The 25,055-nt window shown below is 35.2% G+C and overlaps 1 protein-coding gene across 8 annotated transcripts in view; it reads right to left on the bottom strand.

Moving 5' to 3' along the window:
• Positions 1–25,055, bottom strand: part of LOC106881021 (F-box/LRR-repeat protein 20) — a 433,574-nt gene that overhangs the window by 20,884 nt on the left and 387,635 nt on the right. For all 8 annotated transcript variants that reach the window (XM_089349339.1, XM_052966259.2, XM_052966263.2 and 5 more), the window contains 4 exons: positions 24,731–24,785; positions 18,332–18,406; positions 10,382–10,476; positions 2,956–3,024 (listed from right to left, as the gene is read on the bottom strand). In XM_089349339.1, the coding sequence (XP_089205465.1) occupies positions 2,956–3,024; positions 10,382–10,476; positions 18,332–18,406; positions 24,731–24,785 (294 nt within the window). The remainder of the gene's footprint in view (positions 1–2,955; positions 3,025–10,381; positions 10,477–18,331; positions 18,407–24,730; positions 24,786–25,055) is intronic.

The raw sequence follows: 25,055 nt of genomic DNA, 5'->3' as shown, positions 1-25,055 counted from the left end.
CTGAAATTTAGAAGTCACTGTCAATTTTTTCCTCAAAAAATTATTATGAACCCAACTAAAAAGAAGTGAGTGATCATTCAGTTTAACTCTTTAGCATTTAAACAGGCCATATCTGGCTTGAATATTCTACTTGTTTTATGCTAAAACTAACCAGATCAGGCCCCTCACACCTACCCTGCAATGTCATTCTAAAAATAAACAATCATATTTTCGAAATATCAAAGCTACAATACAGGATTAATTTTATAAAATGTGAATAAATAAATATTACATTTGACAGAGTAATCTTATTATTAAAGAGCTAATGTTAAATTACTTTTATAATTTCACACAAATTCTGATCATGTCAATTTCGGCTGTCCTTCTTCTGAAGTCAATAATATCAGTACCAAACAACATACTGGTGCTAATATAACCTACCAAAGCCTAATATAATCTACCAAAGTGGTACTCTAGGATTGGTCGCATTCCAACAGTTAAAACCAGTAAAAACTGAAAAGAATTTTATGCACACAATTTATCACTAACTGGTTACTGTTGGATCAATAAAATGTTGATGCATATCACTTCACCAAATCATATTTCTAACACAGTGTGGTAAAGTGACTAATAACACTTTGCTAGCCAAATGTTAAAAATTTTACTTCACACACTAATTCAAGTTCCGACCAAAGTGGATCTCATCACTCAGTTTTCCATAAAGAGGTAAGATCTGCTGAGGTTGAATGGTTCTTGTGTTCACCAAGCTGTTTACCTATATCTAACCTTTCTTGAAATTATTGTTCTGGCTCAATGCTAATAAAAGTTTTATTCAAGTAAAAACCAGATATTCCAGTAGTAGAGGAAACGAGCCTGCTACATGAACTGTGATACTTGTAGCAAATATTCTTCTGTTTCATTTACCAAATTTTGTATGGAATACATAAGTACAGAATCAACTTCAATATACATTACACTGAACAAACATATTTTAACAAATATAGGTTGATGCAAAACAAGTCAGTCTCAGCAAGATTCTAACTTAGAATAATAAGGCAGCAAGCAAACAAGATGCATAAACACCAAGAATGTCACCATCCTAATGATATCATAACATACACACACATGAAAAGCGAAGGTATTTCAGTTCAGACAAAATCACTCTATGATCACTGGACATCATCTGATGACATCAATTTCTCCTGGTCAAAGTTACATTCATCTTTGGTGAATGAAGGAAGTAAAAAGGTAAAGGCAACCCTTGGACATTGTTGTTCCAAGTTCTAGAATATAAGCAAGAAAGAGCACAACACTTTCCATGAACAAGATGCCAGTCTGTCGCAAGGTTACTCATTTACAACTGAGTAGACTGAGCAAATGTGAAGTGTTTTGATCAAGAAAATGACACATTGCCTGGTCTTATATATATATATATATATATATATATATATATATATATATATATATATATATATATATATATATATATATATCCAAACTGAGGGAAAGGGGCAGATAAAATCCAGGCTACATATGTTTCCTAGCTAGCAGAACCTTGGAAGTAATAATTACTCAACAAGGGGTATCTACTAGCCACTCAGTAGGACTAAGATACCTAATACCTAAGTTAAATGAAGGTTATATTGTCACCAAGGGGTACCAAGTTAACTCACACGAAATTTGATCGTAAAATTTAACAACAGTATCTTCAGCCTGATGAGTAGCCAGCGGAGTATCCCTTATTGAGTAATTATTATTTCTGAGATTCTGCTAGCAAGGAAACATACATAGCTTGGATTTTATCTGCTCCTTTCCCACAATTTGTATTGTTATTTGTATACACAGCATCCCTAGTTGCTAATCGTGAACTATAGAATAACTTTTTTCAGCTTAATGAATTTTGACATGAGAAAAATTTACAACTCTCTATGCCAATAAACTACCATTGTTCCTGAAAGTTTTCTTTTATACCTTCTACTGACTGCTCGAAGCTTATTAACTTCCTACACCTGGATCATTGGATCTTACATTTAGAATTCATTATATACATATATACACACACACACACAATCTATATAAATATGCCAACATGTAGACACACACAACATTTGTATATATGAAAATATATTCATATTGTTGCTATTATGTTAAACTGTTGTATGTCCAAATTTGACCAAATGCATTTTTTTTTTTTTTTTGCAATATTTAATTTTGCTTGCAATAACCAGTTCTTTTGGTCAAACTATCATATCTTCAGCTGCTTCAGATGAAAGTTGTCAAAGTGTAGTACAATGGTTTAGCATTTTTCAAAAGTGTAATAAGTCCCACATACGACAGTTTTGCAAAAATATTTCTGAAAACATCATACATGCATGGAGTTACAATTTTATGCACCCAACGAAGTCTTAAGCAGAAACTGTTGCTAATGTAAAAAGAAATGGAATGGTGAAACTATTTTTTCATTTTCTGAAAAAGCAACGTTTTGGACTTATGACACTTCTGTATAATAGCAACGATGTGCACTTATGCACATTTACATTTTAATCTAATTATTGATAGGATTAAGTAATCTTATTTGGAGTGGCCTTGTTTTCATTGTTTTATATCCAATAGTATGTGATATATGAATGCTGTACAAAGCACGAGTGGAAGCCATGAGTTTTCTAAGACAGTGAAACACATTGATAAGTTGTGTTGTGGGTGCATGAGAGTGTGTGTGTGAGAGAGGGAGTATAAAAAGAGGTCTTTTGATACACCCAAAGTGGTTGAATCAGTCTATTACTCCTCTAAGCTTCCTACTTCTGTATTTGATATTATCCCATGGAAAACTTCAAGTACTGACACAGTGCCTCATCAGTTTTGATTGAACATGTGTGCGTTTGTAGACAAATCAATAGAGACAAACAGAGACAGATAAATGGAGAAAGACAGACAGAGACAGATCAATAAAAAGGTACTTTAACAGGTAATACTTACAGGTCTGTGATCTTTTTACAGTTATTCAAATTTAATTCTTCTATATTTCTGCACTGCTGTGAGAATTTCCTATAAAATAATAACATAGATACTTAAAATTCATTTCCAATAATATAAACAAAGATGTTTAAGGATCACTGGCAATGAAGATACTGAGCAGATTATCAATTAAACAATACCGCTTTCTTACAGTGCTGAAGATGTGAACACAATTATGTGGCGTTGATGACTTATCTAAAAGCATTAACAGAATTAACTTACAAACTATATAACTGTTACAAAATTTCCTTCTTGTTCTAGACCATAATTTGTGAAATTGGCAAAAGGTTTCCATATTGACAGTGGACACAAAATGAGACTGTGAGACATTCTTGCCTGCGCCTATTCCTGGAACATTATCAATTTCAATGAAATGAAATGATTACAAGCAATCAAAACCAAACTAAGTTAATTGCCAGCCACTTCTCTATATATACTGCACCTTGACAATTGTGTCTACCAAACTTTCTTTACGCAATACATATGAACACATTTAATAGCCTGTGGGAGCTATGAAATGATCATTCAAACTACTAGAAATAACAACCAAATGTCCCTCAAACTACACATTATCATCTAAAAGAATATACTGGAAAATATAGTCTGATATACAAAAAAATGGGATTATCACAGTTGGAATGGCTTCAAGTATATCCTATCGATCAGTGCCTATGTGAGGTTCAACAATGGCACACTTGTTATTTAGTCATTCAAACTTAGTAAACTATTTAGCAGTTGACAGAAAGGACAGTATTATGATACGCATACGAAAAGTGTTTCAAAATATTTGAGCCCAAAATACTTAATGACATAACAGCAAAACAAGAATACTTGTATTTCATTTTTATTTTTTTATTTTTCAAAAATCATACTATCAACTTCAATACATTTTCATATCAATTACTGGTTACTAAATACCATCTAAATGGAACAATTTGTCCTTCTCAGCCAGCTACTGTTCTGTAGCTAATAGGAGTTCTTCTTTGAAGAACTAACTGTCCATCGAATAGTGTTTTAAATTGGGGGAAACAAGTAAAAATCACAAAGAGCATGTTCTAGAGAACAGGCTGAGAGGGGCAGCACTTCAAAACTACATTCACACCCAAGCTGTGCAAACTGGTGCAGGGTTGTGAGGGAAAGCACTCCACATTCCGACATCATCATCATCATTTAATGTCCACTTTTTCCATGATTGCATAGGTTGGATGGAGTTTATTTGAAGCAAATTTTCTACTATCACATATTCATCCTGTTGCCAACCCTCACCTGTTTCCAAGCAAGGTAAGATTATCCTCATGGCTAGACAAGTTCTTACAGAATATTGGAAATGAATGAGACTGATTGTATGAGTGATGCTCATTTACAATTATCACATGATGTCAAGACAAGGAGGAGACACAAACACACACACACAACAGGCTTCCACAGTTTCTGTCTATCATATCCACTCATAAGGCCTTGGTTAGCTCAGAGCCATAGTAGAAGATACATGCTTGTACCTCTTAATACAATCTCATAGCTACCATAGCAAATCAGCATAATAGGCACCTGTGACAGCATGTATTCAACTGACATTACACCCTTAAAGTCATAAAAGATGATTGTGCATATAGTCTTAACTGCACTTGGTTGATTTTTTAATTTCTTGAGTAGTGGAGAATCTTTGTGCTTCCACTGTTGGTATTGTTCTTTTGTCTTTGGATTGTAATAGTGGATCCACATATCTCCAGCTATTTATCACTGCTCAAACAGATCCAGGCTTTCATTAATAAGCATGGGATTTTTCACAAACACTCTGCTGCCCTTCAGATTTTCAACCAGCATTCTTGGTACCCAACAAGTAGACTCTTCAACATGTTCAAACATTCATGAATGATTTGATCAACTTCTGCCAAACCAGTTCACAGAGTATGATGAATCTTGTATAAAGCCACTCATTGATCCAAAGTCACTCAACAGCAATGATATTTTCCTCAATAGTTCATCTTCAAAAGACCTCCTCTCTTGATGACATACTCAGCAGCCCAACATCTGACCATTCCAAATGAATGATAGTCTTCAATGTACTCATTTTGCATGCAATCATAGATTTCCTGTAGTACAATTCAATAACAGCACAACAATTCCTGATCCCAACTGCTTCAATTTTTTATTGCTTCTGAAATGTAAATCACAATACATATATAAACAAAATATTATAATACAAAAATCAAATTCAGCAATCATTTGAAATTACTATCAAAGAGAACACAGTTAGGCTCAAAAGTTTTGAACACCCCTTGTATTTTATCATCACCATTGCTTTTTAAATCTGATTTTTCCATACTGGCATGGATTGCACAAAATATACTGAAGCAATACTCTATGGTTGAATGCCCTTCCTGTTGTTAACACTTGCCTGTTTTACAAGTTTTGTCTTTTTTTCTTTTTATTCCACTGACCTTTACACATTGAAACCAGAAGTAATAAAACAAATACAGCAAGAGTGTATTATTTACAGTAAACATAAATATAATTTCACTGTTGCCAGCAGTGTTAATGTGAAGAAACTTGCAAATAAGCATTTTCACATGCACGCACACACAATGATGTACAATGATCTACCAACTGCATTCACAAGGCAGTTCAAAACTACAAGTGGCACTTACCTGAAGTGCTAAGTAGTGGGCATGAGGCCTAAAACCACAATTACAAAGCAAATTTCCTTGTCTCTCTCTCTCTCACACACACACACACAGAGAAGTAGGTTACATGATAAATGAGTCTATTAACCCATGAACATTAATGAATTCACATATCAATACTAGATTTAGGTGGCGGAAATATAAATATAAATCCACTTTTACACTGATACAGATTCAAATAAAATGGTAGAAAAATACCCATGGGATATTCTCCACACATGAAAGATACATTAAATACAAACTCAAGACTCATTAATGTACTCCAATAGTTTACTCCTTAAAACCAATTTGTGTGTGTGCACACACACACACACACACACACAAGCATTTAGATCCTTCACAAATAAACCACTACATAAAGAACTCTACAAGCAATCACTAAAGAGGACATAGATAAACTAACAGATCATGTGACATATATATATATATATAAAACGGGTATAAAGAAATGCGATAAATACATCAGACATTACAACTATTGAAAATGCACCAATGACATCATATAGTGCATTATAGGAATCAAATGAATGCTAACTAGAGAATAGATGGAATGTATTATCAAAAACTTTGTAAATGTATCACACTTATAAACCACAAGCCACCACTAATAATATATTAAATAATGCGCCCTTTTAAAGCCTAGCCAAGCTCATGAGCCCCATTTCCCGGTTTCAATGGCGTATGTGTTCCCCAGCTGGACGGGACACCAGTCCATCGCAGCATTACTCATTTTTGCCAGCTGAGTGGACTGGACCAACATGAAATGAAGTGTTTTGCTCAAGAACACAACGCGTCGTCCAGTCCAGGAATCAAAACCACAATCTTACCATCATGGTGCTGACACCCTAACCACTAAGGCACGCGCCTCCACTAATAAATTACAAAAATACTAAAACTAAAAGTTTCTCATCATTAATAAACCAATACCACAAAAAAAAAAAAAAAAAAAAAACATGGCCAGTGCACTCTGAAAAGTGGTTAGTGTAAGAAAGGGCATCCAACCATAAAAACAATACCAAAATGAGATATTGGTGGGGGAAAATGGTTCTGATATATCGAAAGCTATAGTGAACCATTCTAGCCATGCCAGCATAGAAAGCAGATATAAATGATAATGATGCTGGTAATGATGATGAAAATGACAACGCTTGTAAGCCAAAAAACACAGTATGAATGGCCAATATGATTTTAAAATTTGATTCCAAATATTAAAGTAGTAAACCAGATGACCTCCACTGTTAAAGTGGCCATAGAGGTCAGACCAAGAAAGTCCTGCTACTGGTGCCATGTGACCCAATACTACCAGGTGGTCGGAGACTAAACTGGCTCCCCCCACCTGGTTTGTCATGTGAGGAGGGTGTTGTGGATACTTTGCAGGACTAAAAACAAGGCACAAAGGACAGTGGAGCTAATTTGTGAGCCAAAGGCCATCCACACAAGTGGTGTCTAGTAAAAACATCATGTAAGTGGGCTAGTAAACTGTACAGCTGGCTTAAGACCATAGCCACAATAACTCCAATGGAAAACATACTATGCGCTTGAGCTGGAGTCAGTGTCCACAAATGATGTGGTGTAGAATGAGAGGTAATTGCCACACAAATATAATACTTCCTGCCAGCTGACCATACAATTGCAACCAAGAATAACCATAATGCACTACATCTCACAAAAGAAAATTAGGTAGGAAAATATTAGTAAACAGCACATCTATCCTATGTAAATTCTCCACAAAATTAAATGATTAATGATGGAAGTAATACTCTTTGCACAACAGGATAAGCATAGCCATCACTCACAACCATGTATGACTTGGAAAGATGTTCCACACTTTCACTTATTTTTTAACATGCCTATGTTGATTGTGAGCCTTTTGACCCTCCTATCCTTGGCTCAATGGAAAAAGAAAAATGTGACAACTGGAAGGACAGAGAGAAGTACCAGCACTACTCGAGAAGCTGAGGAAACTGGAGCTACATTAACCCTTTTGATATCAACCTGCCTGAGACTGCTTTTGGTTCTTTGATATCAACATCCTGTTTTTAAAGTGGTCTAAATTAAAAGCTGTTATCAAAATTTCGTGTTAATTTATGTTCCACACTCCAGTTTGATAATGACAAAGATATTTTACTAAATTCTTCATTAAAAGCTGTTATCAAAATTTTGTGTTAACAACAAAGTTATTCCACTAAATTCTTCATTATCTTTAGAATTAATAGAAATAAAGGCAGAATATTTCAACAGCAATATAGTAACAAAGTAATTAAATGAAGTGCCTTACTCAAGGACACAACACACTACCTAATCCAGAAATCAAACCCATGATCATATGATTGCAAACTATATACTATAATTATTAAAGCTATGTGCTTTCATTACACAACACAAATTCTAAAAATAAGCACAAGAGAGACAACCTACACTTATTACAAATAGAAATAAATATAAAAATTTCCCTGACTGATGATAAATAAAATTAAGAATCTAATCCCAGTGATAATGTCAAAACCAATTTTACTGGCCCTACTGTGAAAACAGAAGAAACACATTCCAAACCAATTCCAATGGATCCATAAAAATATGAACAACACCTTAAAGAGAAGTAAACCTATGACAGATGTGTTTTTAATATATGTGGGTATGAGCATACACACATACACCAATATATTAAATGCTAATAAGAAACAATTATCATCATCATTATCATCATCAATATCTTGATCACTGTTTTAGCCAAGAGCAGCTGTCAAAACTGAAAGAGCATTTCTGGCAGATTGTCACTAACAATGCCCAGTAGCTAGAGCTAATGCTTTCAGGATAGACTAAAAAAAAAGTTAAACACCCAAAGTACTGATCTGACTTTGACTTCATTAAGATTAACTGAAATTCCCATTCATTATCTTTATGAACAAGATCTCATCCCACTGACCTCATTCATCCAATTAGCATTCACCTTGGCAATGGATATTACACATGCGCAACGAAATACTAAGAGGGAAAATGAAAAGAAAAAAAAGCAAAGCTATCTTGTAGATAATCTGGTGAAGAGGAAAAAAAGAAATACATACAAAAAAGCAAGGATAATCTGGTAGTTTTGGTAAGGAGAGATTACCATTGATACATTAATAAGAGCAATATACTATTAATAAATACTGGAAAAAATAAATGATTGTAGGTGGAGACTAGCCTGGTAACCATGTGATCTACTGCAAGAAGTGAATCTGAATCAATATGTAAAATGACTACGCTACTGGTCATTAGACTTAATTGCTTATTAAGTGACCAAAAATCAATAATTGTCCATAACAGTAAGAATTTTTATAAAATTAGAGTTGGTGATAGGGAGAATTCAGTTTCAGCTATTATCACTGCTGTTAATCTCTAATTTTATCAGATGAGCTATGTTATTCTTCTTCCCCTCTTCCCCCCTTTTCCTTTTTTCTTATCTCACACCCTTTCACTTCAAATTAAATTAGGATAGATTAACAGACTGATTAATGTAAAGAGCTAAACTTTAACTATGTTATTTCCAAAAGAACTTTCAGATGTCTGGAGAGATATAGAAGAGTATGTAGGCTAAGGTTAATCTCTGCTGTTGATTATTGCAGTAATGACAAACGAAAGTAGATTTCACACTAGCCATGATGTCAACTCATAAAGAGTATATTAATGCCATATCACTCAAAACATTGATCCAGTGAGAGAAGAAAAGTTTCCTATCATGTACCTGCAAATAAAACTTTATCATTATGTTTGAATTAATTTTTCTCTCTTGTGTTCTGGCAACACAGATATATAATCATTAATTCAATATCCTACTTTTAGTCCAAATTCATAGAGTAATGAAAATGTTTGTATTAGCTACCCACAGATATGAATCATTGTCATGGTCAGTTTAATCTGAAATTCCAATCTGGTGTTCTTGAAATACACACAAATGGTTTTCCTAATGACTTACATTTCATCAGATAATACACATTTTAAAACCCTGACACGACTATAACTTAGTGCATTCAGAATAAGTAACTATTTGTATCAGTATTAATATTTACTTTGCAGACTTAGCCTATCTTTTAGTTGAATCTGCATCTGAAAAGGATTGCTATCTATCAAGGTACAGTGACTAATATCATTCATTTAAAAGATTAAATTTGTGGCAGTATTTTTCAAATAAAATGCCACAGCATTCCAAGAGTACCATTAAGAGTACCTGAGACAACATGAGCAATATAATATTGTCAGTTTAAAACAAAATTAAATTGTAAGAGAGGGAGTTGGCAACAAACTGAAAACCACTTTTCTTTAAAACATAGATACATTATAAAATAATGCTTGTATATCAGCTTCTACAACTTTTCTATTCTTAAGAAAGCACAGGGCTCTGAGACATCCAATTAAGTACTTGACTCTACTTTAGTAGGAAAAAAATTGCTTCTTTGTGAAGACACTGAACTAATTTCTAATTAATCAAAGAAATAAAAAAAAAATAGTGTGTTTAAACATATATCTATTTTGTTCCCTACTATTTAGCAATATGAACTAGTGTATCGCAAAAAGTTTTCCATTACAGAAATGGAAAATGACGAGAATGGTGAAGATAAATACATCCAAAGCTGTGTGGTAAAACTTATTAATTGTATCAAAATTGTATCAAAGAGCAATAAAGTAATAACAGAGAGAGTTAATTAGTAAATTCAAATACTCACATTAAAGCACCATCTGTTATACTCTGACATCCTCTCAGACTCAAAGATTTTAAAAACCCACCACATCGTTTAGAAATATGTTCAACAACTGGACCCTGGAATTAGAATAATGAAACATTTTAAAACACTAATAGATCAATATGTATGTGTAGGTGCAATACAGCCAAATGGTTAAGAAGTTTGCTTCACAACCGTAAGGTCCCAGGTTCAACCCCATTGTGCAGTATATTGGGCAAATGTCATTTACTATATGATAGTCTTGAGCTGACCCATATCTTGGGAGTGAAACTGAGTAGGTGGAAACTGTATAGAAGCTCACTGGGGGTATGGTGTAGTGAACCTTTAATTCAAAAATGTACAGCCTTGTGTTATGGTGATTCCACTTGAGAATTACTTTGAGTACACAGGTCTGTGGAATGCTTGACCAGTTATATGTTAATTCAGGAGCCTGTAATTTAGTTGACCAAACAAATGAATCCTCACAGTTGAAGGGCAGAGCTCCACCATCACCACCACCTCTCCATATGTTTGTAAGCATGTGTTTGTGAATCTACAAACAAGGGGAGGAAAAAACCTTGCAGAAAGTAACCATTTTAAAGTTTTATCAGTTACACACACACTCCAAACACCAAAAAGTATTTTATGCACTGATTTCTTTTACAGCCACCTTCTTATCAATCTGTGTGTGTGTGTGTGAGAGAGATAGAGAGAGAGAGAGAGAGAGAGAGGGGGGGGGGAAGAGAGAGAGAGAGAGAGGAAGAGAGAGAGAGAGGAAGAGAGAGAGAGGAAGAGAGAGAGAGAGAGAGAGAGAGTGTGTGTGCGTGTATGTGTCCATGTATGCATACATTCACCACATGCATGCATGAGCACGTGATGAGAAAAAAAATGCTCAGGGGTCCTATCTACTTCTTGATCCCCTGTGAAGAGTGAGTGTGTTTGCTAATTATAATAAAACACAAATTAACAATAAATACAATTAAAAGAGCCACTGAGATTGTCTAAAATGTCTTTTAGAATTTATAACCATTATAAACAACTTCCCTTTGTCTTTCATATTTTAAAACTTTCATGAACATCTTGGACACAGGTATTTTCTCAGTGTACCTTGTCACACTGTTTTCACTAATCATATAAAATAATTATTTCTATTGATTAAAAGTACAATACAATAATACTTGTGATAAGAGTTTTGAGCTAAGGCCTTTCACAAATATCAAAAATACCTTTGCCAAAAGATGTTAGAAAGTGATAATTTGTTTTGTAGTATGTAAGACAATTTCAAAAAAAAGAAATTTTGTCTTATCACATAAAGAAAGAGACTCGGAGAAAAAAGAAACTTAATTTAAAAATTAATAATATAGAAAGTTAAATGTGCTTAGGAGTTAAAAGACATTATGCAGCAAAGGTTACTATTGAAAAAAACGGTAGTAATAACAACAGCTAAATGTATTGAGAGTAAAAGAGTAGCATACTGATGAGACAGTGTAGATAAGAACATCTAAGTAGAATGATTAAGAAAAAAAAAATATCACATACACCTAAGTAACATGAATGTGCATTTGGTTAGGAGAAAACTCCATTGTGAAAAACTGATATTAAACCACTGAAAATACGTAACAGTAATCCTTTTACTACTGACAAAACTAATCAATTCAACATCAAGTATAAGAACGGAAAACATTTGTTCTCATCTACTCATCATCTTCGTTCTTTCCTCCAACTACTTGGGCTGTCATCAGTAATTAGGTTTGTTCTCTCCTTAAATGGTGTCTTGCTTCTCTACATTCATTTGCTGTTTACTTGTATGTATATGCCTGTACAGCTGTATGCTTAAGATGCTCGTATACCAATCATGCATGGAACACCTTAGGCAAATGTCTTCTACAAAAGCCCTGGGCCAACCAAAGTCTTATGAGCTGAGGTGGTAGACAGAAAATGCAACAAGCTTGTGTCATGCATGCCTGTATGCACCTCTTCATTTTGACATCATGTGATAGTTGTAAACAAGTGTCACCATTTTACGAGTGGTGCCATTCATTTCCAATCTTCTGCAAAAATATGTCTGATGTCATAGAGAAATATTACCTAACTTGGAATCAGGTGAGAGTTGATGACAGAAAAGACATCTAATTACAGAAAATCTGCCTCAACAAACTCTGTCTGACCCATGCAATCATGAAAAAAATGGAGGTAATGGTGGTGGTGGTGGTGGTGATGATAGCAGCAGCAGTGGCAGTGCCAGTGGTAGTGATCTATGGAGCCATGGTTTTTTTTTTATATCTCTCACTCTTAGAAACAAGATTCCATGCCATTGATATTGTGAGAAAGACAATATTAGCAGTTTCAGAATGAAAAGAATTGCTATCTTTTCAGTCATATGACCTTATGATGGTCAAACCTCATCAAATCAACAATGGGAAGGAAATTACATGGACCATAATACCATTATATATGAATCTCCTTACTCTTTTACTCTTTTACTTGTTTCAGTCATGTGACTGTGGCCATGCTGGAACACAACCTTTAGTTGAGCAAATCGACTCCAGGACTTATTCTTTGTAAGCCTAGTACTTATTCTATCAGTCTCTTTTACCGAACCGCTAAATTACAGGGACATAAACACACCAGCATCAGTTGCCAAACAATGTTGGGGGGACAAAGACAGACACACAAACATATACACACACACATATATATATACATATACATATATATACGACGGGCTTCTTTCAGTTTCCGTCTACCAAATCCACTCACAAGGCTTTGATCGGCCCGAGGCTATAGTAGAAGACACTTGCCCAAGGTGCCACGCAGTGCGACTGAACACGGAATCATGTGGTTCGTAAGCAAGTTACTTATCACACAGCCAATCCTATGCCTATAATTAGTTAAATATTACCTCAGGTACAGATATTTGCAAAGACTGAGTGACAAAATAATTTTTCTAATTTATCTATTTGTTAATAAGATTATAAAATTGTATTAAAAAAAGACATCCAATCAAAACAAAGTTAATAGTCAAAATTAACTTTATCTATCTATATCTATACTATATATAAAACAGAGATGTGTGTGTAATCGCTTATCACGTGAAAACGGCTTCACTATTTACTTCCATACTTGTGATGCAGGAATAATTTGACCTCGGATAAATCTTAGGCTCTTCATTTGATTTTTTTTATTAAGATAAATAATATTGCTTTATATTTAAGATTCATTTCTTTAAAAATGTTCCTCAATGTCAACTTCCGGTAGCCATAGTTTTTCCTTCACTTTAACTTCAATCGTTACTGTTTGCATTAAAAGTTTACTCACATTTACTGATGTAAGTAATTTCATCATTTACTAACAGAAGTACGGTTTCGTGTTTCCCTGTTGCTGAGGTTTTTTTTTTCTGGTACCTTCGATACTGGCTGTTTGGTTTACTGAGTGACAAATTTCGCTTCAACCTCACTTTAACTTCAATCATTACTGTTCTCAATAAAAGTTTACGTTTTCAATCGCTAACAAGTTCACATTTACTGATGTCAGTAATTTCATCATTTACTAACAGAAGTACGGTTTCGTGTTTCCCTGTTACTGAGGTGTTTTTTTTTTTTTTCTGGTACCTTTGATACTGGCTCTTTGGTTCACTGAGTGACAAATTTCACTTCAACCTCACTTTAACTTCAATCGTTACTGTTCTCACTAAATGTTTACGTTTTCAATCGCTAACAACTTCACATTTACTGATGTAAGTAATTTCCTAATTTACTAATCAGGGTTAGGGTTAGTCACAAGTGGCTATGTGAAAGAACAATTCTGGCACCAAGGAATGATTCTGTAGACAAGCTGAATTAAAATTTGTTAACTCAGCCTCCAGGACCTGAATGTTCATACAGATCAATTAACTCTGTCCATGATCAAGAACAGGCAACGCATTACCCAGTGGAGTTCCTCAATTCACTTCAGCCACCAGGATTTCCACCACACATTCTGATCGTGAAAATAGGTGCTCCCATAATGCTATTAAGAAACCTTGATGCACCCAGACTCTGCAATAGAACAAGGTTGGTTGTTAAAACAGCCATGCCCCATGTGTTGGAAGCAACAATAATTACAGGCAGCATGATGGGTGAGAATGTCTTCATTTCAAGGATACCTCTCATTTCAAATGATCTCCCCTTTCAGTTAAAGAGACTGCAGTTTCCGGTCAAACATACCTTTGCAATGTCTATCAACAAAGCACAAGGTCAATCTCTAAAGGTGGTGGGACTTAACCTCCTTCAACCTTGCTTCTCACATGGTCAGCTGCATGTTGGATGTTCTAGAGTTGGAGATGAAAATAACCTCTACATTCTCAGTGATAAGCATGGCAAGACAGAAAACATAATATATGAAGAAGCACTTACATGAATAGTATGTACATGTCATATACAAAAATGTAAAACCATTGAGTGTTAAAGTAAGTATTACTATTACACTTTCACTTTTCGACTGACATGCGTCAATGTATATCTGTGTATATAACAGTGAAACAATAACGTGGTATATTCGCTGTGTGAATTTTTTTCATTTAAGCCCCATTTTAATTATCGTAAAAGTTTCCAAGTATAGGCGCAGGAGTGGCTGTGTGGAAAGTAGCTTGCTTACCAACCACATGGTTCCGGGTTCAGTCCCACTGCATGGCACCTTAGGCAAGTGTCTTCTACTATAGCCTCGGGCCGACCAAAGCCTTGTGAGTGGATTTGGTAGACGGAAACTGAAAGAAGCCCGTCGTATATATGTATGTATGTGTGTGTTTGTGTGTCTGTGTTTGTCCCCCCAACATCGCTTGACAACCGATGCTGGTGTGTTTACGTCCCCGTAATTTAGCCGTTCGGCAAAAGAGACCGATAGAATAAGTACTAGGCTTCCAAAGAATTTGTCCTGGGGTTGATTTGCTCAACTAAAGGCGGTGCTCTAGCAGGGCCGCAGTCAAATGACTGAAACAAGTAAAAGAGTAAGTACCAATAAGCAACAATTTAATTCCCGGGCAACGCCAGGTGGTTCTGCTAGTAAATAATAAAGAACAACTCATCTTGAACTTTTAAATGTCATCTATCTATTAACACTTTAGCCATAATATTCTACTCATTTTACAACAAACTGGCCAGATCCAGCCTTTCAGCAATGTCATTCTAAAAATAAGCAAACACATCACTGAACTCTCGAAACTACAAGATAATACATGATTAATTCAGAAAACATGGGTGAATACGTATTATACTTGACAGAACATTCTGAAAGCTTAACGGTTTAAGCATGGCACTAACAGAATTAGTTCCATATTGGTTATTAACAATAATGTTTGTGAGTGCAGCTACATAACAGAGACTGGTTTAGAGAGTAACTAGCAGTAAATATACTAATAAACAGATGGTGAGGAAAAATGTATGTAAATATGACGTCATTATAACCCATGATTTAGAGGCAGTGAGCTGGCAGAAAGGCTAACCCACTGGGCAAAATGCTTGACGACATTTCATCTGTCTTTATGTTTGAGCTCAAATTTCACCAATGTGGACTTAACCTTTCATCCTTTCGGAGTCAACAGAATAAGTACCAGTTAAGTACTGGGGGTGATATGCCAATAAAATTGACTTAACTCCTTCACCAAAATTGCTGGCATTGTGCTAAAAATTTGAAACTACCATCTCCGGTGATTTTATATTTGATTACTACGTAAAAAAAAGATAAAAAATAAAATAATAACTAGTGAACATGTCTGCATTGTTGGCAGTAAAATATCTTAAACTTTTGATTATAAATTCTGCTCATTTATTATGTTTGAGAGCCATGTACTGATTCCAATACATACATGTGCTAGTACACAATGTCATTTTCCATGATGTTATCACAGTTGTGTTGGAGGATTAACAAGGTAACAGACAGATGAGGAGAGAATCATGATGGTGATGCAGAGCAAATAAGCTGGATACAGAATTTGCCTCTGGCTACAGTAATTACACCAGAACAGAGAATATAACCAACAACAAGTGAAGTTGTCTATTATATTGCTTGTCTTTTGTGAAGTTATTGAGAGAACATGATTATGAATCAAACTAGTACAATTTTCAGTATCCTTACATACTTCTCAGACTTGCTATACCAGTTACACGTTCTATGAATACAATAAAATTCTCCTGAGAATACCCAGGAGAATATAAGGAAGGTAAAAATCCTGATAGTCTGCTTCTTGAGTATATTCTTTTCTTACACTTTCATTTCAACACCAAACTTCACAATAAGATTGAATGTTTATTTACAATTATACCACATACTCTAAGAAAAGAGATACATTTAATTGGTGAAATTAGTGTTTAGGATTCTAGTGTTAAAACAACACACACACACACACACATGAAGGTGCATGGTCTAAAAGTTAGGATGTTGCACTCACAATCTTGCAATTGCGATTTCAATTCTCAGACAAGCAGTACATTGTGTTCATCATCATCATCATTTAACGTCCACTTTCCATGCTAGCATGGGTTCGACGATTTGACTGAGGACTGGCGAACCAGATGGCTGCACTAGGCTCCAATCAGATCTAGTAGAGTTTCTACAGCTGGATGCCCTTCCTAACATCAACCACTCTGAGAGTGTATTGGGTGCTTTTACGTGTCACCAGCACGAGGGCCAGTTTGGCGGTACTGGCAACAGCCACACACAAATGGTGTTTTTTACGTGCCACCTGCACAGGAGTCAGTCCAGCGGCGCTGGCAACGACCTCGCTCAAATGTTTTGTTCACATGCCACTGGCGCAAGTGCCAGTAAGGCGACGCTGGTAAGGATCAAATGGTGCTTTTTACATGCCACCGGCATGGAAACCAGACCGCTGCTCTGGCAGTGATCCCACTCAGATGGTGCTGTTAGCACTCCACTGGCACGGGTGCCAGCCATTGAATTTGATTCAGTTTCTTGAGCAAAACACTTCATTCCACATTGCTCTAGTCCACTCAAGTGTAAATGAGCAACACTACAATGGACTGGTGTTCCATTCAGCCTACCCACCTAGCCAGTGGGGTGGCATCATTCAAAAGCTGCAGCAAGACAAAGAAGCGCATTGCGACCAGTGATGCATAACATCATTTAATGGTCTGGTTCATGCAATGAGATATGTAACACCAAAAACAGAAATTTGCTGGTGGTCAGCATTTCCATATCCTACAATCAGTTCATTATCTATTGCCAGTTCATTTCTGCTGATTCCACAGTCCAGGAAGGAAAATTCTCCTATTCTATCTACAGTAATATCTACAATTAATTACAATTATTTGGTGTCCTTAAAGTTCAAACACTGAACTTACAATATTCCAGAATCATGCTGAATGTGTTGATATTAAACTGTATTCCTTTTTTCTTATTCTTCTTCCGGTAATATAACCCTTCTGTGACCTTATTTTTAATGAAATACACTGCCTATGTATGTGTTTCCATTAGTAATGAAACTAATGCTTAACTTCCTGTATGACAGTACCACATGGAACTGCACTGGTCAGGCACATATGAATTACATGATATCACAAGGGTCATACTAATCTTGTTTACATTTATTTTGAAGGAAATAAAGAATTCTCGGTCGTAAGGTTTTGAGAAAACTCAAACGTTTCTTTTATCATTCATTTCTAATCTGTAACAAAATCATTACAGGGCTGGGTTTCTGACATCAAAAATTTTCAACAGGATGTAAAGAGTTAAACAAGTATCAAGAGGGATTTAATAAAATACCTAAATTGTTCATTAAACTGCTGCTTGGAACATAAAATAAAATGAAGGGTTACAACTTCAAAAGTGCTTGTTTTGAAGCAGGAAGTTTTCAACCAGAGGATCAAAGCCAGTTGCTGGTAGATTGTCAACAAATATGGTCTAAAATTATACATAAAAACAATACAAAAAGAAAATTTAATAATTCATGCAAGGATTTACCTCAATAGCTAACTGGAAATCAAAAAGATCAACTCTCTGCCAGTTACTTCCATCAAGTGCAAGGACATTCCAATACTGTAAGAGAAAGAATGGCGTGTGTATATATATATATATTGGATAATAAAATGACAGGTTTACATCTGGTAGCTTACTGGTAAAGAACGGTCACTTTCACAGTGATTGTTATGTATATAGCCAATATAAGATGGAAGATGGGAGATATGAGAATTTACTAATGATGACAATTGTTTTGACACATCTAGTATCGATTCCCCTTGGGTGGGAGACTCAACAACTGGTTCAGGAGCATTCAGTGGTGCAGATGTATCTCGTCAGGTGATAAATAGATACAACTCGTTAAAATAACAGTTTTGCAATGTAACTTCTCATTTTGTACAAAGAAAAACAGCCAGACAGAGGAAATATCTTCATTTATATAGAAGATCAAAAATAATATTTCCTCCGTCCAGCTGTTTTACTTTCTACAAAACAAGTTACATTGCGGAACTGTTGTTTTAACGAGTTGTATCTATCACCTGATGAGATACATCTGCACCGCTGGATGCTCCTGAACCAGTTGTTGAGTGTCCCACCCGTGAGGAATTAATGCTAGATGTGTCGAAACAATTGTCGTGATTAATAAATTCTCAAATATTCCATCTTTCAATTGCCATATGTATATATATATATATATATATATACATATATATATTTATAAATAGAGCATAAAACTTCTTCAAATATATACCAATTATGGTTGGCATCAATTAATGTAATAAACAGAAAGACAGCTATAATTTGACAATAGTAAAGAGTAAAGAGAATAGAAAGGCACAAAGAGAAATATAGAAATTGGAAGTGTGTCTGTGTGTGTGTGTGTGTGTGTGTGTGTGTGTGTGTGTGTGTGTGTGTGTGCGCGCGCGCGCATGCATGCACACACCTAAGTATATAGGGATAAATTATCCAAGCAGGTACTGTATGAGCACGCAATTATACTCTGGGTTTCAGCTAACCGCATCAAGTAGTAAGGAGCACCTAAGCTTACTCAGGGTGAGCAATCCCACTGTAATTCATCCGATGGGTAACTCCTGGGTTCACTTGTGTGTGTGTGTGCATGTGTGCGCGCGCGCACACATGCACACACATATTTGTCTCCTTCTATTCCAGTTTTTCTCTCTACTGTTCTCTCTCTTCATTCTATTCACAGCTGTCACATATTTTTGTCTCTCTCCTCTTCTTTTCACAGTGCCATCTGCAAATCATCCCCTGGCTTTTGTGCCTTTGAAGATATGTACTTTAAAAAAATCCCTTGTTTGAAAAACAGGTAAGGCTTATTGATAGAAATGGTTTCCAGCTGTAAAACAATGTATCAATAATATATTCATCTAACTCATGCTAACATGAGAAAATGGACATAAAATCATTTATAAAGAAGATCCTCCACCCCCACCCCACCCCAAAAAAACATCATTAAATTGCTATTCCAAAGAGCTACTAGCAAAAGTCTTAAGTAATTCTGCTCACAAGCTGAATACCCAGTGAACCTCATATATTTTTAACAGTATAGGTTGTAAGGATAATTGGTATCTGAGTAGAATTATTGGAATTCCATCCAACCATCAGTTCCAGTCAGGAAAATAGCATTTTGTGTGTGAATGAGGAGGAGAGAGAGAGAGAGAGAGAGAGAGAGAGAGAGAGAGAGAGAGAGAGAGAGAGAGAGAGAGAGAGAGAGAGAGAGAGAGAGAGAGATAGTGTGTGTGTGTGTCTGTGTGTGTGTGTGTGTGTGTGTGTGTGTGTCTGTGTGTGTGTGTGTGTGTGTGTGTGAAAGATGATAGATAAATAGATAGATGGAGAGAGAGAGGGAGGGAGGGAAAGAAAAAACAAAATAGTCATGAAAAGAATAAAAATATACATCAGGAACAAAGAAGCTATATAAAGCCGGATAGTAACAGGTTTAATAATTTATATTATTACCCTGTAGCATTCCCACTTTTCGCATTCAAAGATCACATTCCCTACCAGGCAGGTTAATACTTTTAGGTCAGATAAAGTATTTGACCCTCTTAATACTGATAGTGCTGAAATATTCTTCATGAACTCTTTTGTTACCATATTTCTGTTGTGTCAATTAATTTTGAAACTAAAAAAGATATTGGGGTAGTGTGTGGGGGAACATGGTCTCCCAATATTGGAAGTTTTATTGAACTATTCTATCCATGCTAATATGAAAAGCAAACATAAGATCATGATGATGAGGATGATAATAATGCTGATAATGATGATAAAATTGATGCAATGCTTGTAAGCCAATAAATTCAGTATGAATGACCAATATGATTTTAAAATTTGATTCCAAATATTAAAGTAGTAAACTAGATGACTTCCACTGTTATATAGAAGCCATAGAGATCAGGCCAGAAAAATCCTGCTGTAACCCAGTACTACCATGTAACACGTGCCATGCAACCTAGTACTACTTGTTTCATGGTCAGGTGGTCAGAGATTAAACTGGCCTCCCCACCAGGTTAATTTTGAAAGTAACAAAAGGTTGAGCAAAATAACTGTAATTACCAAACTGATATTTGGAACATAAATTAACATGGACTTTTGGTGGAAGGTTTTAGTTTAGAAAGTTTGTGTCATAGAACCACAGGCAGCCTTGGGCAGGTTGGTGTCAAAAAGGCTAAACTAAAATTTCATTGCCTGCAATTTCATTTGGTCAACTGAAACAACAGACTAATGTGTAAAGTAACAAATATTTTAGTAACCCTTTTACATTTAAACCAGCTACATCCAGCAAAAATATTTGACTGATTTTATGTTCAAACTGGACAGATCTAACTTCTCACACCTATCCTACAATGTCATTACAAAAATAAACAATTACATCATTGAAATCTTGAAGCTACAAGATGAGGCATGATCCAATTCAAAACAATGTGACTAGACAAATATTACATTTGACAAAATAATCTGAATGCTAAAGGGTTAAACTTGCCCAAAGTGTTGATTATAATAGTAGACTACATGTTAGAAATGTAGGCAGGCAACTTGTTAGAAATATAACCTCAAGAAGATTAATTACAGCTCTGTAGATGTTTTGGTCCTTTCCACCATGATACCAGAATTGCCTAGGGTCACCAACTGATGTAGGTGACAAAACTGCCACACCAAAGAACAGGCTCTGTTGAGTCAGATGTTGTGGCTCTGGGCCAGATTGTTTCTATCATTTTCAATGCTTGTTCTTACTGCAGCATTCATCCTGTCACTTGAGCCAGATGTGATGTCTTGCTTTCTCAGAGGATTCCAAAAACTTCCTTGCAACATCTTTTGTTTTCTTCACAGCTACTCCAAAATGTCCAACCAGATAAAAATAGGAGCTAAATCTTCATTAAATCACAGTCTACTATCACATAAAAGGAGATCACACTAGATAAAGTAATCCTAGATACTCCTAAAAAGAATGTTGGGTTGATTAAGGTTGGTTTGCAGTTAAAACAACACATTTTAATAGGGTACGATATTGCCCAATAAAAGACATGTAATAATTTTTTTTATTAATTATTTCAATTAAAAATTGGGTTGAGTTATTTTATGTAGGAAATCTCAAATTCTGTTGATATATATGCAAAACAAAACAAAGTCAGTTCATGAAATATTTTAGTTTTTAAAGCTTATTGTGGGTTCTTTTTTAGAGCGATTATGGATGCTCTCTCTCTCTCTCTCTCTAAGCTTCTGGTATTTTGTAATAGGGATATGACTATTTCTCCATCGAGGGACACACTCAAATTCATGTGCAGACATGCACACATAAATGAACCAACAAGGGAACTCCATGCAGAAATTGCATCCAAATATCCAACAAATCACAACAAGTGCTTTTCACTTTAAAAAAGGGAAGAGTACATAACCTAATGCTATTCCTAATAAGACAAAATGGTTAAGACAGGAATGCTTTTGGTTGTTGGCCTGTTAGATGAGAGTTAACCTAGGCAAGATAACAACACCACACCACAAACAAATAAACAAACAGCATTGTAGGCTGGTACTGAAAATCTCTTATGGGAAAGACATGGACTCCACAATATAGTGGGCAGGAGAAGATGAGTGCAGCAAGCCAGGAGATGAGATGAAGATAGCAAACATATCTGGTGAAGCAGGACTCAAATGAGCCACTCTCATAGCCAACCGAATAACAGGGAGGTGAAACAGCCACTGGCTAGCATGAAGTATAATCATCAGCTGCTACAAAAGCAATGGAGATGCTTTGGAAAGAAGTCACTGCAAAGGCATCAAACTAGCAGACCAAGTTATGAAAGTAACAGAAAGAGTAATGACACAAAAGAGGATATGTTGGAGGAGATGCAGTTTAGATTTGTTCCCAGTCAGAGTACTACCAAAATTCTTTACATAGTTAGACAAGTATGAGAGAAGTTTTTTGCTGTCACATTGCTTTGGCTCTGTTCTTCCACCCACTTTCTAAGGCCATATTAAGAATATAGTGACAGATAAATAAACAAGTACATAAGTGCATACAGCACCATGAAGTGAAAGGGTATATATAGTAGCTTCATATGTCCTGGATAGGACTTTAAACTGCATCCAGTGATAGGGCCCTGATTCAAGGGTTCCAGGATGTTGAGGAGTGTGATAAGACCAGCTCTTAACCATTACTGTTCTCAGGTCTACTTTGACCTGGAGTTGTAGCACCTGTCAGAGTCCCAGCTATGGGTTACTTAGCGTATTATGGAAGCAACTTCAAACCTAGACCTTCATTGTCTTGTGAGTGCCGTGGGAAAGGAGAAAGCTCAAGGAGTCAACCACAGCAAATCAAGGAGTGGAATCCCACAGGTGGGTCTGGTATCACCTGTGGTACCAGAATCCTGAAAGGCAATTTATGCAGGAGAGGGCCACTCTGATGTATAAAACCTCCAGTTTGCTGGTCACTGCAGCTGTCTAGGGCTGTTGAGCCACTGAAGAACTGCCATCAACACACTGAGAGGATACCAACAGGATAAGTATCTATCAGGAATGATATTTTCCTAAAGACTAAAATGTATCTTAACTAATAATACATATCCAACAACAAAACCAAAAGCAAGCACCAGGAGTAGGCCCACTCAATACATTAATCCAAAATGCAGTTCTTATATTCTCTAGAAAACAAAATCCTTCAACCAATTGTTACTGTTGTCATTGCTGTTAAAAACATTTGTTACTTTTCAATCCAATGAAATTTCATCTTCCATTTGGTAGACAATTTGTAAATTTGATAATACCATTTATTAAGATCTGTCTAAATCAATACTTTAGAAATTCTCTTATCTAAAACCATTACATATAAATATATAATCCTTATCACTATTATCAGCAATTTTACATTTGAATGGGAATACTTGATAATCTCCCCATTATTCATAGAACTATATATAGGTCAGCTTCCCATGGCTGATACATGTCTACATTTATAAGATGTGTTTCAGTTATTAGATGGATTTGACAGTACTAGTCTACATGCATGCATGTGTGTATGATAGATTGCTAGCCACTAAACCTTTTTCTATTTTCTCTCCCTGTTTCTTTCTGTTGAAGAGTGTAGGCTTGAAATGTAAAAGATTTTCTCACTTCCTGAGCGCTAAACTAATACATCTGTTTATTGTTTACACACTTGTCTTCATCTTTTGTTTTTTTGTAAATTCTTGACCGCATGTGCATTGTTGGCGATTTTCTTTCTCTGTCTTCCCTTCTTAGTACTTTTTCCTATATTTCTGACGAAGATCTCCGATCGAAACATTAAATCCTCTTTCTTTTCTTTCCTTTCCTGAGTGTCCAATAACACTGTACTTATTCCACATCCTTGCATTGTTTTTTCGTGTTTGTTCATGTTTAGATTGACTATATATATATATATATATATATATATATATATATATATATATATATATATGTATGTATATATAAGCATAAACACAGGTGACATAAAAATTTATAAACTTCTGGAGAAAACATGAAACAATTCTTTTTTAGGAATGGTGAAACATGAAGCAGATAAAGCTATAAATAACAACATGTAAATACTAGGTTTTAAAAAAAATCCCTTCAACTGTTTCCATCCAAAGAGCTTTTTAATACAAAATTTACATCCTATAATTCATAGCTTCACCTGCTTCAAGTTTCACAGTTCAATAAAGAAAATATATGTATGGGCATACATATGTATGTATGTATGTACGAACATATGTGTGTGTGCATGAGAAAGATTACAATTGATTTGCTTTGTGCTCCTCTCTGGAGCCAGGTATTGCAACATTTCATGCATTAAATGCTGCTGATAGTTAAGAACCCACACACCAAAGCAATTCAGTTTACTTTTACTTAAAGAACATCAGACTAGCTTACCTTGGAAATTTGAGCACATCTACACAACGTAACCACATCGAGAAAGGAAAATATTCTGGAAGAAATAAAAAGATAAATTACATTTAAGGATGGAAAATATAAATATATATAAATATATATATATATATATATATATATATATATATATATATATATATATATATATATATTATATATATATACATATATTATATATATACATATAGTATATATACACACACACACACACACACACACACACATATATATATATATATATATATATATATACAGAGAGAGAGAGAGAGAGAGAGAGAGAGAGAGAGAGAGAGAGAGAGAGAGAGAG

The sequence above is a fragment of the Octopus bimaculoides genome, chromosome 3, assembly GCF_046866305.1.
Source record: "Octopus bimaculoides isolate indiv1 chromosome 3, ASM4686630v1, whole genome shotgun sequence".
NCBI classification, from domain to species: Eukaryota; Metazoa; Mollusca; class Cephalopoda; order Octopoda; family Octopodidae; genus Octopus; species Octopus bimaculoides.
This window is presented reverse-complemented; position numbering and strand designations above follow the sequence as displayed.